Raw genomic sequence first — 17,625 nt, 5'->3', positions numbered from 1 at the left:
TTCTCTGGAGTGACGAATCACGCTTCACCATCTCGCAGTCCAATGGACAAATCTGGGTTTGGAGGATGCCAGAAGAACGCTACCTGCCCGAATGCATTATGGCAACTGTAAAGTTTGGTGGATGAGAAATAATTGTCTGGGGCTGTGCATTCGGGCAGGTAGCATTCTCCTGGAATCCGCCAAACCCAGATTCATCCATCGGACTGCCAGATGGTGAAGAGTGATTAGTCACTCCAGAGAACGTGTTTCCACTGCTCCAGAGTCCAATGGCGCCGAGTTTTACACCACTCCAGCTGACACTTGGCATTGCGCAAGGTGATCTTAGGCTTGTGTATGGCTGCTCAGCCATGGAAACCCATTTCATAATGCTCCTGACGTACAGTTATTGTACTGACGTTGCTTCCAAAGGCAGTTTGGAACTCCGGTAGTGAGTGTTGCAACTGAGGACAGACAATTTCTACTCGCTACAAGCTTCAGCACTCGGGGTCTCGTTCTGTAAGCTTGTGTGGCCTACCACTTTGTGGCTGAGCCGTTGTTGCTCCTAGACATTTCCACTTCACAATTACAGCACTTACAGTTGACTGGGGCAGCTCTAGCAGGGCATAAATATGACGAACTGTTGGAAAGGTGGCATCCTATGACGGTGCCACTTTGAAAGTCAGAGCTCTTCAGTAAGGCCATTCTGTTGCAAATGTTTGTCTATGGAGATTGTGTGACTGTGTGCTCGTTTTTATATACCTGCCAGCAATGGGTGTGGCTGAAATAGCCAAATCCACTCATTTGAAACTGTGTATACTTTTGTATATTTGGTGTATAGCTGGTTTGTGCTTGTCCCCTGGCCAGTATATTGCCCAGAATGTAAGAGACGGGCCACAGTTCTGGTCTTGTATTCTTAAACCAACAATTTGGAGTGAGCAGTCTGAAATGCATTTCTGTGGTTAAGTATTGCTTACTTACTATTGCAGCGTTTTCTATAATAAAGTTATATATATCATTATCCGAGCCAAAGCCTTGAAGGTATCTATTTGTACTAGTGCAAAGTGCTTTGCAAATGTTCATGTAACCATTGACTTTCAGGTACAAAACTCCAAAATGCTTGGTTAACATTACCTGCGCTGAAGACACCTATATTCGTCTGCTAAATAAGGACTAGCAATGGCCCAGTGCAGTGCTTTTTGTGAAAGAAAATGTAAACTAAATGTAATGGCGTGTTTGCTAGCATTTGTAACTTGAGTCTGATAATTATCTGTACAAAACAGTTAGTCTAATGATACTTGTTGTCGTACTCTAGATGGAACGGTATAATTAACTTGACAATGGAGACTGATGTACTATTACTTTTGGCTTTAAATCTGAAGCGTGGCAAGAATTGACACTGTGCGCACTTCAAACTGAAAGACCGCTCATTTACATATCCCCTTGACCTTCAACCTCAAGAGTGATACTGATGGGCTGTTAAACATGGGAGTTATGGACTATCATTAAAGGTGTATAGCTCCATATATTACACTTGTGGAATATAAAAATACTTGCTTGATATGTTGGATGTTTTAAAGAAACACCCCTCAAGATAAGAGTGGAGCTGAATGGAGAGCGAGAACTTTCTCTGCTGAGTTTATAAAACTGTAAAGAGTGTTTTATGTACAATTGTCAACAAAATGAGATAAACTTCACTTTTTCAAAAGGAGTCAAATCAATCTGTTGTTTTGTTTTTTGATATGCAGTCTCTCCCTACTCAAGTGCTGTTGGGGTATATAAACTACAGAGTCAGAGAATTTACCCCAAGACCAATGCAGTGTGATAATTGTAAAGATGTTGGTCATGTAGCAAGTGTTTGCAGAAGGGAGAAGCTGAGATGTCCAAGTTTTGGAAAGGATCATATTATTTGATATAAAACTGTCCATTTAGTGGTGGCAATACAACTTTTTGGGTGTAGTTTGCCATAAAACCCACAGAAGAAAAAGAAGAAGCTCTTCTAGTGGTGGTGTAGGAGGAGCTCCATAGAAACCTTTGCATACTAAGGGTGTGATCTCCTTTCGGTTTCAGATGTCAGAGTCACAGCACCAACAACAGTCACTCAAGGTAATTTCCATTTCAAACGTACAATAGGTTTTAGGTTGAGGATTAACAAGTGCTTGTTGCGTGTGATTTGTCTTATAGCCTGCTTCCTGCTTTCGAGAACAATGCCTTTTTCTCAAACCATTCATCGAAAGTTCTCACTAGTGTGTCTGTCTCCTCTGAAAGGCGAGAACCTCTGATTGTCATTGATAGATGCTGGCAAGTGTGAAAATAATACAACCAATCGACAGATGTGACTCATATTAGTGATATGGGGGCTCTATAGCCCAGTCAATAGATGGTAAACATATACCGTCTATTCACGAAGCTGTCTGCTGCCTGAGGGAAATTCCCCGAAGCTGCATAAATGCTCTGTCTAAACGTCTGTACGCATCGCTTGCAATCCACCCCAAAACTATTTTGTTGTATTTGGTTCTTTAGTCCGTTGTTGACATAGTCCCAAAATGTTTAGCTTGTCAGCAATCAAGTTTTCAAGATATCTAACTTTCAAAATACAGAAATCATCCCTGTATGTTCAGCTGTGTGTAACTGAAAAATACTGTCAGCTGCAACTGTGTTAAAACAGTTTACAGTAAGTGTATATTTTGCTTTTGTGAAATTATTTTTTGTGTGATATGCAGGTAAAGTAGTTCGCAGAGATCCAGCTGTGGTCCATACGTTCTGCTGAGAACCCAAGACGGAAAGCTGTTAATCCCCCCTTGGGTTCTCGAGAGCACGGCAGTCTATTGAAATGAGCTGCTTACGAATTATTTCCTTGTCAGCACTTGTTATTCAGTTACCTCCTAGAGGCAATATGACAAACAGTTTAGGTTGTAGAATTACAGTTCTGTGATTTTGGAATGGCTAAGACAGATGCTATTGCTTTGAATGATCCTAAGCAGGGGTTGCCAGCCAACACAAAGGGGTAGCTACATCATATCCATGACATCACCAGCAATTTTTTCCATTTGAATACCCATTGAAAGTGCATTGTAGTCCAGGACTTGGCTTAACCTGGGTCTGGGGAATCAGACCTTATTGTTTGTCATAACTACTGCTGTTCATTTGTCATTGATTGCTCAACTGAACATGACTTAAACATCAAGGCCAAATGAAATAAACTTCCCTCAGCTTTCACAAGAGCTTAAAAACTGCACATTAGTCTCACATCGGATGTGTCTCGGAGATAAGCAAGTTTCCCTTCCTCTGCTTGACTAATGTTCGAAAGACATTAACTGACATTACTCAGTGCCAAAGTAGCTATGGAAATAAGAAGTTATGGTTACAAATGACCAGAAAACCAGATGTATCCATTTCGGATTTTATTATTTATGTAATTAGGTGGTAACAATGCCTTCCCTGCACACACACACACACACACACACACACACACACACACACACACACACACACACACACACACACACACACACACACACACACACACACACACACACACACACACACACACACATATAATGTCTAGCTGAAGTGAGAGAGGCGTCTCCAGAACATATATGACTGTTGCAATTTTTTTAGTTGTTATATATAATAAGGCAAGTCAGTTAAGAACAAATTCTTATTTACAATGACGGCCTACCAAAAGGCCTCCTGCGGGGACGGGGGATTAAATATCTTCTATTTTTTTAAATAAAATATAAATGTAGGACAAACACACATCACGACAAGAGACAACAACACAACATAACGAGAGACCAAAGACAGCATAGCAAGGCAGCAACACATGACAACACAGCGTTCAACATGAATTATTGAACTAGTTTGGTGCGGTCAACAACAAGGTCAGTTGGACAGGTTAGTATACTGCTACGGTTGATAGACTTTCGCAGAGCTATGATTTGGGAAAACCTTGTCTAATGCATTTCTTAATCCACTGTTTTCCCTCCAGCCATGGACATCATAGATCCCATCTTGGGCATAGCGGAGACGCTTTACTCTCTATGTGGTGAAGTGAAAGCCAATAAGAAGCGCTGTCAGCGTTTGGCCCAGCGCATAAAAGCCTTGGATGAGCTGGTGAGAGCAGTCAAGGTGAAGGGACTGGGGCAAAAGCCTTCCCTTGTGAAGAATGTCCTACGCGAGCTCAAACTCACCCTGGAAAATGCCCAGGACGTGGTTAAGAAATACTCCTGCGCCAGCTACCTGAAGCGCATCCTGAAGGCCTACGACCAGGGAGATGATTTTGGGAGTTTAAATGAGCGTCTGAATGATGCGGCTCAGGGGCTGACGCTAGCCCTGCAGTTGGATCAGAGTGACGATCAACTTCAGGAATCTCGAGAGACGACACGATGGAGAGAGGATGAGGCTGACAGGGAGAGTGATCGTCTGGAGCTGCAGAAATGTGAGACAGCTCTACCATGCCGTTTCAGTGCAAGGTCATAATCAAATGGCCTCTCTGTATGAGCAGGTAGGGAAAGCTCCAGTTGTTGATCCTGCTGACTACCCCAAATGTATTTGTGTGTGTGTGTGTGTTACTGTTATGTCCCACAGTGCTACTCTCTCTGGCGGAGGACACGAAGGAAAGTGTGGACACAGTGCATGAGAAAGTGGACTCCACCGAAAAAAGACGTGAAAGACATCAAAGCCATGTTGGAAACCTGTAAGTAAGCTTCTATAGATTAATTGTCATTACAAACTGTACTTGTAACTGTCGCCGTTTCTAATTTCTTACTGATTTCAACCTGCGCCCGATGATAAAGGAGACTGTGTGAGTATATCCTATCGGCACAGTTTTGCATCCTACATCAGTCCAGCATCCCATGGTCTCTCCATTCGCACTGTACTTTGCGTGACGATGTGCTGTGATACCTTCAGTTCTCTGTGTTATTGGTTTGATGTGCCTATGTGACTTGCCATCTCAGTGACTTTGTTGTGTGTTTCCCATTGACAGTAATGAAGCCCAGTATTTTTCATGAAGACATCAGAGAGATCAAGCCAGAGGAGCTGATCTACGACCTGCCCAAAGTGCCCTTCATCAAAAATGACAATTCGGAGATATTCAAAGGAGAGTACAACAAATTCACAGTGGCCATCAAAAGATACGCCTACTCAAGGGGCACAAGCCTGAGGTATGTAGCGTAGCATACAGGACGTCTCAGAGAGTTCTTGTAATATCAGCTTCGGTGGTAAACATCTATTTGTTTTAATGGGTTACGTGTGTCCCACACAGTCAGGTGAGAAGCGTCTTTAAAAAGGAAGTGGAGACTATGAAACGCTTTGAGTCACCAAACATCCTGCGAATGTTTGGGATCTGTGTCCAGGAAGAGAACGGTGAGTGAGCTTCTGTATTTGTTTTACAGTATGTGTAATAATTGCTGAAGAAATATAAGATGGGATCAAATCACCATGTGATTGCAGGATATTTCAAAATGTTTTTTTATTTTACCTTTATTTAACTAGGCAAGTCAGTTAAGAAATTCTTATTTTCAATGACAGCTTAGTAACAGTGGGTTCAGGGGCAGAACAACAGATTTGTACCTTGTCAGCTCAGGGATTTGAACTTGCAACCTTTTGGTTACTAGTCCAACAATCTAACCACTAGGCTACCCTGCCGCCCCATTTCAAAATGTGATGATGATGTGCCCTTGTTGCATTTAATAATCCTCTTCTCTACCGTGGTTGTCCCGCAGGACCCAATCCAAACTACCTCATTGTCATGGAGTTTTGTGAGAAGGGCAGTCTGAGAGAGGTGCTGGATTCCCAAAGGAAGCTGCCCTGGGACAGAAAGGCTCGATTGAGTCTAGATGCAGCACGGGGCCTCTACAGGTAGCAGGTTGATGTTTATTGTCATGAGTCTGGACCTGAGGGCAGTAATGATGGGCGAGATGGGCAAGCTGCTTTTTGGTCTTTATTGAAGGTATTTTTTTCGGCATTAGGTTTAGTAGTGTGGTTAAGGTTAGGTTTAAAATCAGATTTTGTGTCTTTGTGGCTGTTCCAGCTAGTGACCACTGCAGAGCTGCCTCCAGGGCAAAATTCTTGACAATAAATGCCAACCTACCTACAGTTATACAGTACCACTATATAAGTGGATCTCTTTACCTTGTGCCCTACATACATGAAACCAGACAGTACACCTATTACATATGACGCACGGAGCCCCATCTCTATCATATCTTTGCCATAAATGTGTTATATTGATACAATTTTAGCTAAGGAATCTGTCTATCATACATTTTGTATAGTTGAGTAAGTCTTTCTCTTTCGCTCGCTCTCTTTCTTTCTTTAATTCATATACACTACCGGTCAAAAGTTGTAGAAAACCTTCTCATTCATGGGTTTTTCTTTATTTTCCTTTATTTTTACTATATTCTACATTACAACTATTAAATAACACATATGGATTCATGTAGTAACCAAAAAAGTGTTAAACAAATAAAAATAGATTTTAGATTCTTCAAAGTAGCCACCCTTTGCCTTGATGACAACTTTGCTCACTCTTGGCTTTCTCTCAACCAGCTTCACCTAGAATGCTTTTCCAACGGTCTTGAAGGAGTTCCCACATATGCTGAGCACTTGGTGGCTGCTTTTTCTTCACTCTGCTGTCCGACTCATCCCAAATTATCTCAATTGGGTTGAAGTCGGGGGATTGTTGGAGGCCAGGTCATCTGATGCAGCACGCCATCACTCTCCTTCTTGGTAAAATAGCCCTTACACAGCCTGGAGGTGTGTTGGATCATTGTCCTGTTGAAAAACAAATAATAGTCCCACTAAGCACAAACCAGATGGGATGGCGTATCACTGCAGAATGCTGTGGTAGCCATGCTGTTTAAGTGTGCCTTAACTTCTAAATAAATCACAGACAGTGTCACCAGCAAAGCACCCCCACACCATGACACCATCTCCTCCATGCTTTATGGGGGGAATTACATATGCGTAGATCATCCGTTTACCCACATCGCTTCTCACAAAGACACGGCAGTTGGAACCAAAAATAAAATATTTGGAGTCATCAGACCAAAGGACAGATATCCACCGGTCTAATACCATTGCTGTGTTTCTTGGCCTAAGCAAGTCTGTTCTTATTGGTGTCCTTTTAGTAGTGGTTTCTTTGCAGCAATTTGACCATGAAGGCCTGATTCACACGGTCTCGTCTGAACAGTTGCGATGTTTATTACTTAAACTCTGTGAAGCAGTTATTTGGGCTGCAATTTCTGAGGCTGGTAACTAGTGAACTTATCTTCTGCAGCAGAGGTAACTCTGTGTCTTCCATTCCTGTGGCGGTTCTCATGAGAGCCAGTTTCATCATCGTGCTTGATGGTTTTTGCGACTGCACTTGAAGAATCTTTCAAAGTTCTTGAAATGTTCCGTATTGACTGACCTTCATGTCTTAAACTAATGATAAACTGTCGTTTCTCTTTGCTTATTTGAGCTGTTCCTGCTATAATATGGACTTGGTCTTTTTACCAAATAGGGCTATCTTCTGTATACCCCCCTACCTTGTCGCAACACATCTGATTGGCTCAAATGCATTGGCTCAAATCCACAAATTATCTTTTAACAAAGCAAACCTGTTAATTGAAATGCATTCCAGGTGACTACCTCATGAAGCTGGTTGAGAGAATGCCAGTTTATTCTTTATTTTTACACTAATAGTGTTTTTAGACTAATAGTGAAGACATATAAACTATGAAATAACACATATATGTTATGTAGTAACCAAAAAAGGGTTAAACAAATCAAACATATTTTATATGGTTCTTCAAGGTAGCGACTCTTTGCCTTGATGACAGCTTTGCACACTCTTGGCATTCTCTCAACCCGTTTCATGAGGAATGCTTTTCAGTTGGAAACTATTCATGCAGCTTATGATCCAACTACTTAAACTTCTATCCACCAATACTATGCAGTATGCTCTGGCGTTTCATCTTCTCTAAAATGGTGGGTACATTGTATCAGTGGTCTGCGCCTCTCTCACAAAAGTTCACATAAAAGAGAAAGTGTATCCTAATCACTTTGAGCTGTCATGGCTAGCTAATCCCTCTCTAATTGTAGATTGCACCAGTCGGAGGAGAAGTTTAAAGTGCATGGATGCATCAACAGCAGCAGGTTCCTGGTAGATGCCGGGTACAGAGTGAAGGTATGAGGTTCAATGCAGCCCCGTACACATCCATGTGTGTTTGACACTACAAAGTGATAGGTTAAGTACTCTATCTGGATGTAATGTTCTGTTCTTTGTTATTTATGGGTAGCTGGGAGGTTTTGAGCTGGCCAAAACCGAGACGTCATTGAAGAGGACAAAGGATAGCAGTAGAAGCTCTTTTTACTACAGCTCCCCTCAGCAGCTTGAGAGTATTAATCATAAGTACAACAAGGAATGTGAGATGTACAGGTCAGCTTCAAGTCAAAATACTACGCTCTCAACCATTGAACCATGAATGTAAAATCACAAACTCATTATAGTACCTTTTTTAGAAAGTATTCACATCCCTTGACTTTTTCCACATGTTGTCGTGTTACAGAGTTTAAAATGGATTAAATTGAGATTTTGTGTCACTGGCATGCACACAATACCCTGTAATGTCAAAGTGGAATATTGTGTTAGAAATGTATCAAAGCTGAAATGTCTTGAGTCAATAAGTATTCAACCCCTTTGTTATGGCAAACCTAAAGTTCAGGAGTAAAAATGTGCTTTACTAGTCACTTAATAACTTGCATGGACTCGATCTGTGTGCAATGATTGTGTTTAACATGACTTTAAGGACTACCTCATCTCTGTGCTCCACATATACAATTATCTGTAAAGTCCCTCAGTCGAGCAGTGAATTTCAAACACTGATTCAACCACAAAGACCAGGGAGGTTTTTCAATGCCTCGCAAAGAAAGGCACCTATTGGTAGATGGGTATAACTAAAACAGAATATTCCTTTGAGCATGGCAAAGTTATTAATTACACTTTGGATGGTGTATCAATACACCCAGCCACTACAAAGATACAGGTGTCCTTCCTAATTCCGTTGCGGAGGAGAAAACCGCGAAGGGATTTCATCATGAAGCCAATGTTAACTTTAAAACAGTTGCAGTTTAATGATTGCGATTGGAGAGAACTGAGGCTGGATCAACATTGTAGTTACTTCATAATACTAACCTAAATGACAGAGTAAAAAGAAGGAAGCCTGTATAGAATCAAAATATTCCAAAACATGCATCCTGTATGCAGTAAGGCACTAATGTAAAGAATGTGGCAAAGAAATTAACTTTATGTCCTGAATATGAAGTGTTATGTTTGGGGTAAATCCAACAAAACACATCACTGAGTACCACTCCATATTTTCAAGCATGTCATATGGGCAGCGGTCGGAACCAAAATAATTTTCCAATCGTTTTGTTCTGAACAGAACCATTATTTGTGTTACGTTACTGTTCCGACCAGCAAAATCAAGTTCTGAATTTATTTCAATTTTTACATTTAGCTCGACATTACATTTCTAAACCAATCAGTGCGGATAGAGCAGCTTACTATGGAGCGGGTAAGCAATTTAATCTGCATAGGAAAGTTGTTGAGAGCAAATTGTATTTTGCCGTAACATCATGGTTTAATCATAATAAAAGAAACGCACACACTGACATTTTGTTGGAAGCTTGCCTTGAAGCGCTGGGCATTGTTCAATTACTTTGACCTTCCAGGTTGGTTTAACATTGGATCAGAGGAAACGCTATCTAGCTAACAAGCTTGTGTGTGCAGAGCAGCACTATAATTAAAAACACATTTCATCTTTTTTATAGTTTAATAAATCCAATGTGAAACATGATGACTTTAGTATCCTTAACTAGCATTGAAAAAGTTAATCCATTCTCTAATTAAACGTCTAATTTCTGAATCATGCTTGTAATGTCATCAGGAGTCTATAGTAACCTATGCTTCAGAGGGGAGGCACATACGCACACCCACTGGCAAAGATCAGCTGGCAGGCAGACACTCTGTTATTGAGAAACTCAGCGAGGGCTTTGCATAGGTACTTTGATGCGATATTTGTGGGCCTGGAAAAATTGCCTGGAGCATAAAATAACATTTATTAACCGGTTCCCATGCTTTTAAAAGAATGGTTCTGTTCCGGAACTGTATAGGTCACTGTTCCGGAACTGTAGAGATCACTAGTTTCAGGCTCTGTTCCTCAAAGTTATTTTTCGATTCTGTTCCCTGAACTGGTTCCAACCCTTGGTTATGGGTATGCTTGTCATCAGCAAGGACTAGGGAGTAAAAAACATGTAATAAAAAAAGACTAGAGCCGAAAAACCCTTATGGAACCTTTTTTTATTTTTTTCATAGGAGTGTAGAGGAAAACCTGCTTCAGCCTGCTTTCCAACAGACACTCAGAGACAAATTCACCTTTCAGCAGGACAATAACCTAAAACTCAAGGCAAATTTAACACTGGAGTTGCTTACTATGACAGCATTGAATGTTCCTGAGTGGCCTGGTTACAATTTTGACTTCGCCTTAAATCTATAGCAAGACTTTACAATGTCGTTCTAGCAATGATCAAGAACCAACTTGACAGAACTTGAAGAACTTTTCAGATAATGTGCGAATATTGTACAATCCAGGTGTGCAAATCTCTTAGACTTAACCAGAAAGACTCACAGCTGTAATCACTGCCAAAGGGGATTCTAACATTGACTCAGGGGTGTGAATACCTATGTTAATTAACTAAACACGTTTTCACTTTGTCATAATGGGGTATTGTGTAAAGTTTGGTGAGCAAAATAATATATTTAATCCATTTTGAATTCGAGTTGTAACACAATGTGGAATGAGTTAAGGGGGTATGAACACTTTCTGAAGTGCAATGCAATTTTTTAAAATGTTGAAATGGTCTCTGTTGTTCTAATGTAGGCCCCTCAGGCCTAAGTCTACTGCAATTTAACTCTGTTTAAAAGTGTTCTGTTCTTTGCAGTTTTGGCATTGTCCTTTGGGAGATTGCAACCCGCAAGATTCCCTTCAAAGGTGTGTCAAGGCTGTGTGTAACAAACACTATCAGCAATATCAATGACACTGTATATCTGAAAATAGCATGGTTGGGTTTTCTCTCCCTCCTAAGCATGTGCTTGCTCTGTCATATTTAGAAATGTATCATTACATTTCTGTTTTCTCTTGTACTTCTGATCAGACTGCTCACACAAAGAGGTGTATCAGATGGTGTGTAAAGACAAATATACTGAACCTCTTCCGGAAGACTGCCCTAAACGGTTGGGGGAACTGATCAACGACTGTCGCTCCTATGACAGCTTCCAAAGGCCAACGGCAGGAGGTAATACCTTCAACACACACAACTAATAGGCCTAGATATACAGTGTCCTCCATAATTATTGGAACAGTGATTCAGTTTTTCTTCTTTTGGCTCTATACTCTCAAAGTTTGGATTTTAAATCAAACAATTACTCCCGGTTGTTGGATTCTAGCTTGAAATATACTTTTTCATGTTACCAGACTAGAACTTATTGATTACGGTACATGTGTAAGGAATGTATGTATATGTTGGGGCCAATGGAGGATGGATAAGAACTAGGTCTATGGAAAGTTACGGACTTTGACGAGGGAGTGCAGAAGTTTACGTTCTGTCAACATGTTATTGTTAAATCTCATGGCTCCTAAGGATTGAGGGAAAGAGCAACAGTATGGTTTAAGTCACTGATAAAGTAGGACAGTCGAGGATTAGGGAGACGCAAATAATTCGGCCCGAGGTCACTTCAAATCAAATCAAATTTATTTATATAGCCCTTCGTACATTAGCTGATATCTAAAAATGCTGTACAGAAAACCAGCCTAAAACCCCAAACAGCAAGCAATGCAGGTGTAGAAGCACTGTGGCTAGGAAAAACTCCCTAGAAAGGCCAAAACCTAGGAAGAAACATAGAGAGGAACCAGGCTATGTGGGGTGGCCAGTCCTCTTCTGGCTGTGCCGGGTGGAGATTATAACAGAACATGGCCAAGATGTTCAAATGTTCATAAATGACCAGCATGGTCGAATAATAATAAGCCAGAACAGTTGAAACTGGAGCAGCAGCACAGTCAGGTAGACTGGGGACAGCAAGGAGTCATCATGTCAGGTAGTCCTGGGGCACGGTCCAAGGGCTCAGGTCCTCCGAGAGAGAGAAAGAAAGAGAGAATTAGAGAGAGCATATGTGGGGTGGCCAGTCCTCTTCTGGCTGTGTCGGTTGAGATTATAACAGAACATGGCCAAGATGTTCAAATGTTCATAAATTACCAGCATGGTTGAATAATAGTAAGGCAGAACAGTTGAAACTGGAGCAGCAGCATGGCCAGGTGGACTGGGGACAGCATGGAGTCATCATGTCAGGTAGTCCTGGGGCATGGTCCTAGGGCTCAGGTCCTCCGAGAGAGAGAAAGAAAGAGAGAAGGAGAGAATTAGAGAACGCACACTTAGACACAGGACACTGAATAGGACAGGAGAGGTACTCCAGATATAACAAACTGACCCTAGCCCCCCAACACATAAACTACTGCAGCATAAATACTGGAGGCTGAGACAGGAGGGGTCAGGAGACACTGTGGCGAGTTTTTACGCTGTTCAGAACCTAACGGGTTAAAGTGCAGACTGTCTGCTTTAATTTGAGGGTATTCATCCTTATCAGGTGAACTGTTAAGAAATGACAGCACTTTTTGTACATGATCCCCCCCATTTTAGGGCACCAAAAGTATTGGGACAAATTCACTTGCTGTATGTGTATTGATGTAGTAAAAAGTTAAGTATTTGGTCCCATATTCCTAGCATGCAATGACTGCATGAAGCTTGTGACTCTACACATTTGTTGGATGCATTTGCTGTTTATATATACCAACTTGATTGATATATTCCCTGCATGCTATAAATATGGGACCAAATACTTTACATTTTACTACATTAATACAAGTGAATTTGTCTCAATACTTTTGGTGCCCTGAAATGGGGGGACTATGGGCAAAAAGTGCTATAATTTCTAAACGGTTTGCCTGATATTGCTGAAAATACCATCAAATTAAACCTGACAGACTGCAAATCCAAACTGTTGGAGTATAGAGCCAGAGGAAGAGAAAATGCTTCACTGTCCCAATCATTACGGAGGGCACTGTATGATCTACTGTAGGCCTATATACACCTGTCCATATTGATTCCTTTTTGTCCTCTCAGTTATCCTTGTTTCTTATTTCCATCCTTATAATCATCATTAAGGGGTGTTATCATACCCAGGACAGATTGAGTAATCAAGTTTTTCTGTTCCACAGTGTTAGTGGACAAGCTCCGCAAAGTGGTTGAGCAGCTAGAGGAGGACTAACAAACAGAGGTTTCCGAAAAGAGGAAAACCAAGAGCGGTTATCAACCCCAGATCAAAGGAAGACCAATTTACTGTCTCTCATTCTTAATGGGATTAACTTATTCTGGATTGGTGTCCCATCCATGGGACAGTTGAGCTAACGAAGGCTAATGCGATTAGCATGAGGTTGTAAGTAACAAGAACCTTTCCCAGGACACAGACATGTCTGATATTGTCAGAAAGCATACATTCTTGTTAATCTAACTGCACTGTCTAATTTACAGTAGCTATTACAGTGAAAGAATGCCATGCTATTGTTTGAGGCGAGTGCACAATTTTGAACATAAAATTATTAATAAACAAATTAGGGACATTTGGGCAGTCCAGACATGCAATGGTTCATTGGCTCAGTCTGAAACTTTCTACATACACTGCTACATACAAAAGTGCATACAAAATCTAAATTGCACGTGATGGCCTTTAGCTTGCATTTCAAAGATGATGGTACAAAAAAATACAAAACTTTTTCTTTGTATTATCTTTTATCAGATCTAATGTATTATTCTCCTACATTCCTTTCACATTTCCAAACTTCAAAGTGTTTCCTTTCTGCCGTGTCTTTGGCTATGCCGGATTAAGTGATATGACATGCTATTCTATAAAATAATTTCTCCGTAATTAATATCACCTGATTGAGCTAATCATGTAAATGTAATTAACTAGAGTCGGGCACCACAAAATAATATTTATAGAGCTGTTATCTTCCGAATAAACTCTTGAAGACCTAGTAATATTTTACATCAATAGCAGTCAATATTAATCCTCCTCTTAATTCAGTCTCATCTGAAAGTTGTAAATTATTTTATCTGCACGAACCCTGGCTAACAAGTTTGATCAGCAATACAAAATTGGGTTTAATTATTTATTTACTAAATACCTAACTAATCACACAGGATTACACATACACATAATTAATCATAAAGGAAAACATCCCTAGCGGGCGGAACAGATATGACAGCTTGTTACACAAAGGAAAAGGAGCTGGGTTGAGTGAAAGAGCGGGAAGACTGAGGAACAAAGGGAAGAAGCTGGGCTATCGTAAATACAGTATCTTATGCATCCTAAATTACCACCCATTTGGAAAAGGAAAATGCGAAGCTGCGCTTCAGTAGGTTGGTGGTAGATGGAAGGCCATGTTGCCAAACCAAGTCCTTTGTCCTTTGAAGAATGTCTCTGGTGGTCAATTGGATACGTTGTAGTTACGTTGTTGTGTGATAGACGGGATACTCTGTCTGTTCCTTCCTAACCCTCGTTTGCAGCGGCTATTGCTAACTCAACGGCTAGGAGGTATCACTTCTGTAGTGAATAAGAGTTCAAAGTTCATAGTATTTGCAACCAAAGCTCACGCTGATGTTGGCTTCGTTCTGCAGTTATTATCTGAACCATTCTGACATAGGACCGTCGTCCTCACGTCCTCAGAACAGGAAGTTGTCGTCAAGGGCTTATATAGGAAGGGAGAAAAGGGGTGTGTTTCATAGTTTACAACCTCTGTCTCTTCACGTGGGCGGGCCACTAAGTGAGCAGCCCTATGTTATGAAAACCCACATCTCACATTTTAGAAGCTAAAATTACATTTCATCCCATCACAAATAACAATTCCATGTGAATCCGGTAACTCTCCCCACCTACTGATGTTCCCAGAATCTCTAGGTTAGCCAAGGGTTTTGCAAATGTACCCTCAGTAGAGTAGAGAGAGGAAAAAGGGGGGAAGAGGTATTTATGACTGTCATAAACCTACCCCCCAGGCCAACATCATGCCATTTCAAATGGTATCAAGAATATGCATATCCTTGCTTCAGTGCCTGAGCTATAGGCAGTTAGATTTGGGTATGTCATTTTAGGTGAAAATTCGCTTGAAAAACAAGAAAAAAGCAGCAATAGTACTGTTTGTCCATTTTTTGAGACGCTATCGTCAGTATAAACTTCTGTCACCTCTACTGGCGCTCGACGTCGCCAGTTTACTAACCACCGATCCTGGCAACCCATCCTTACACACACCAGGCAACCCTCATTATGCACACCTGCATCTCAGTCACACCTGGTCTTCATTACTCCCTTGATTACTCACCCTTTTTATATAGTAATCTTCTGTTAGTAGTCGTCAGGTAGTATTGTTTATGTTTCCATGTCAGGTGCTTCTCTTGTTTTGTATTGTTCATTATTATTAAACTCACTAACTGCCCGTGTTTCCTGACTCCTTGCGCATACGTTAGAACTTACTCAAAATAGTCTGAATTAATCTAAGATAACTCAAGAAATCTGTCATTAATTTTGACGTTTTTGCTGAGGAGATCTTAGCCACGCAATTTTACATCTAACTAATATGTTCAGTATTTCTCAATGAAAAGATTTGCAAGAAAATGAGTCATCTCACGTTGAATGACAAAGACTATTGAAGAATCCCTATTGTTGACCAATCACAGATGAAGGGGTGTAGACTTCGGCTTGCCTCCAGAAGAAATGGTGTGTTCCCGAACAGCTGAAAACAAACAAAAAAAAGTCACAAAATGTCATAACATCACAATATGTAATCATAATATATGCACAAACTCTTCCGGCTGGGAAGCATGCAGAATTCTTTACCAGGGTCGACATCATTGGCTACTACTGAGCTTGGCAGCTGTAATAATTTGGTGGGTGCTTATATTTGTCCAGTGTTTTTTGCATATCCCATTCTCCCTGAGACACCCTCAGAGAGTGGGGTCACAGCCTGGGTCTACCATTCAACGGAGTGACTTTAGTGCCACAACGGAGTGACTTTAGTGCCAGTGACTTTTGACTTTAGTGCCATATTGCAAACGGGATGTATGTTTTGGAAGGCTTTTATTCTTCTCACTCTGTCAATTTGGTTAGTATTGTGGAGTAACTACAATGATGTTGATCCATCCTCCATTATTTCATATCACAGCCATTAAACTCTTAACTCTTTTAAAATCACCAATGGCCTCATGGTGAAATCCCTGAGCGGTTTCCTTCTTCTCTGGCAACTGAGTTAGGAAGGACGCCTGTATCTTTGTAGTAACTGGGTGTATTGATACAGCTCTAAAGTATAATTAATAACTTCACCATGCTCAAGGAGATATTTAGTGTATGTTTGTTTTATTACCCATCTACCAATAGGTGCCCTTCTTTGCAAGACATTGGAAAACCTCCCTGGTCTTTGGTTGAATCTTTTTGAAATTCACTGCTCGACTGAGGGACCTTACAGATAATTGTGTGTGGGGTACAGAGATGAGATAGACATTCATGTTTTAAAAAAATATTATGAGACTTGTTAAATAGATCTTTACTCCTGAATTTATTTAGACTTACTATAAGAAAGGAGTTGAATACTTATTGACTCAACACTTCAGCTTTTCATTTTTGAAAAACATAATTCCACTTTGACATCATGGGGTATTGTGTGTAGGCCAGTGACGACAAAAATCTCAGTCTAATCAATTTTAAATTCAGGCTGTAACACAAATTGTGGAAAAGGTCAAGGGGGTGTGAATACTTTCTGAAGGCACTGTATCCCATTCTCCCCGAGACACACTCGGAGAGGAGTTACAGCCAGGGTATGCCATTCAACTGTGACCCTGGAGCAATTAGGGTTAAGTGCCTTGCACAAGGGCACATCAACAGATGTTTCACCTTGTCAGCTCAGTGATTTGAACTAGCAACCTTTTGGTTACTTGCCCAACATTATAATTGCTAGGTTACCTGCCACCCATATCTATATCTGAGGCTTAGCATCATTGCGAACAAGGTTTCTGTGATAACAATGGGAATTTGGAGGTGTGGCAACACAATACTAGCTGAGTCTCCAAGCCACACACCAGATATTAATACTCTCTTGCCCTGTGATACAACCAGGGTTACTCAAGATATTTTGCTGGAGAGAGGAGATGGGTTGAGACTATTGGGTTATTAGTTATTACGAGGATGATGGCACTGTACTGTATGACTGGAAATCAAGAGGGGAAGGGGTATGTGTCTTCAACAACAGAAATGGTGTGCTGACTGTAGCGCAGTGGAAGTCTTGACACATTGTTCACACATTTTGAAATACCTGATGGGCAAATGTCGACCCTTCTACCTCCCGAGAGAGTTTTCATCTGTTATCGTGACTGCTGGCACTTAACTGTACGAGGTTATAAACAAGCAGGAAACCATGCACCCGTAGGCAGCTTTCCTTGTTGCCAGTGACTTCAATTCCACTTCATTAAGACACGTAATGCCCAATTCCCATCAACACG

General features: G+C 40.9%; 1 protein-coding gene and 1 long non-coding RNA gene across 2 annotated transcripts; one reads left to right on the top strand and one right to left on the bottom strand.

The window, feature by feature from the left end:
• Positions 1-2,022: 2,022 nt before the first annotated feature.
• LOC118396505 (mixed lineage kinase domain-like protein) lies at positions 2,023-15,573 on the top strand. The gene is given in 13 exon segments (XM_035790755.2): positions 2,023-2,082; positions 3,726-3,873; positions 3,968-4,417; positions 4,567-4,637; positions 4,639-4,675; positions 4,967-5,144; positions 5,246-5,346; positions 5,706-5,841; positions 8,068-8,152; positions 8,265-8,404; positions 10,969-11,018; positions 11,182-11,322; positions 13,299-15,573. Coding segments are annotated over 11 exon segments (1,437 nt in total). The 5' UTR covers positions 2,023-2,082; positions 3,726-3,873; positions 3,968-3,969; the 3' UTR covers positions 13,349-15,573.
• Positions 11,757-12,705, bottom strand: LOC127908201 (uncharacterized). Its single transcript, XR_008066279.1, has 2 exons — positions 12,280-12,705; positions 11,757-12,154 (listed from the first exon to the last, which is right to left on the bottom strand). It is a non-coding gene; the product is annotated as an uncharacterized LOC127908201 (long non-coding RNA).
• Positions 15,574-17,625: the final 2,052 nt, after the last annotated feature.

This window comes from Oncorhynchus keta, chromosome 17 (genome assembly GCF_023373465.1).
Source record: "Oncorhynchus keta strain PuntledgeMale-10-30-2019 chromosome 17, Oket_V2, whole genome shotgun sequence".
Taxonomy (NCBI): domain Eukaryota; kingdom Metazoa; phylum Chordata; class Actinopteri; order Salmoniformes; family Salmonidae; genus Oncorhynchus; species Oncorhynchus keta.
This window is presented reverse-complemented; position numbering and strand designations above follow the sequence as displayed.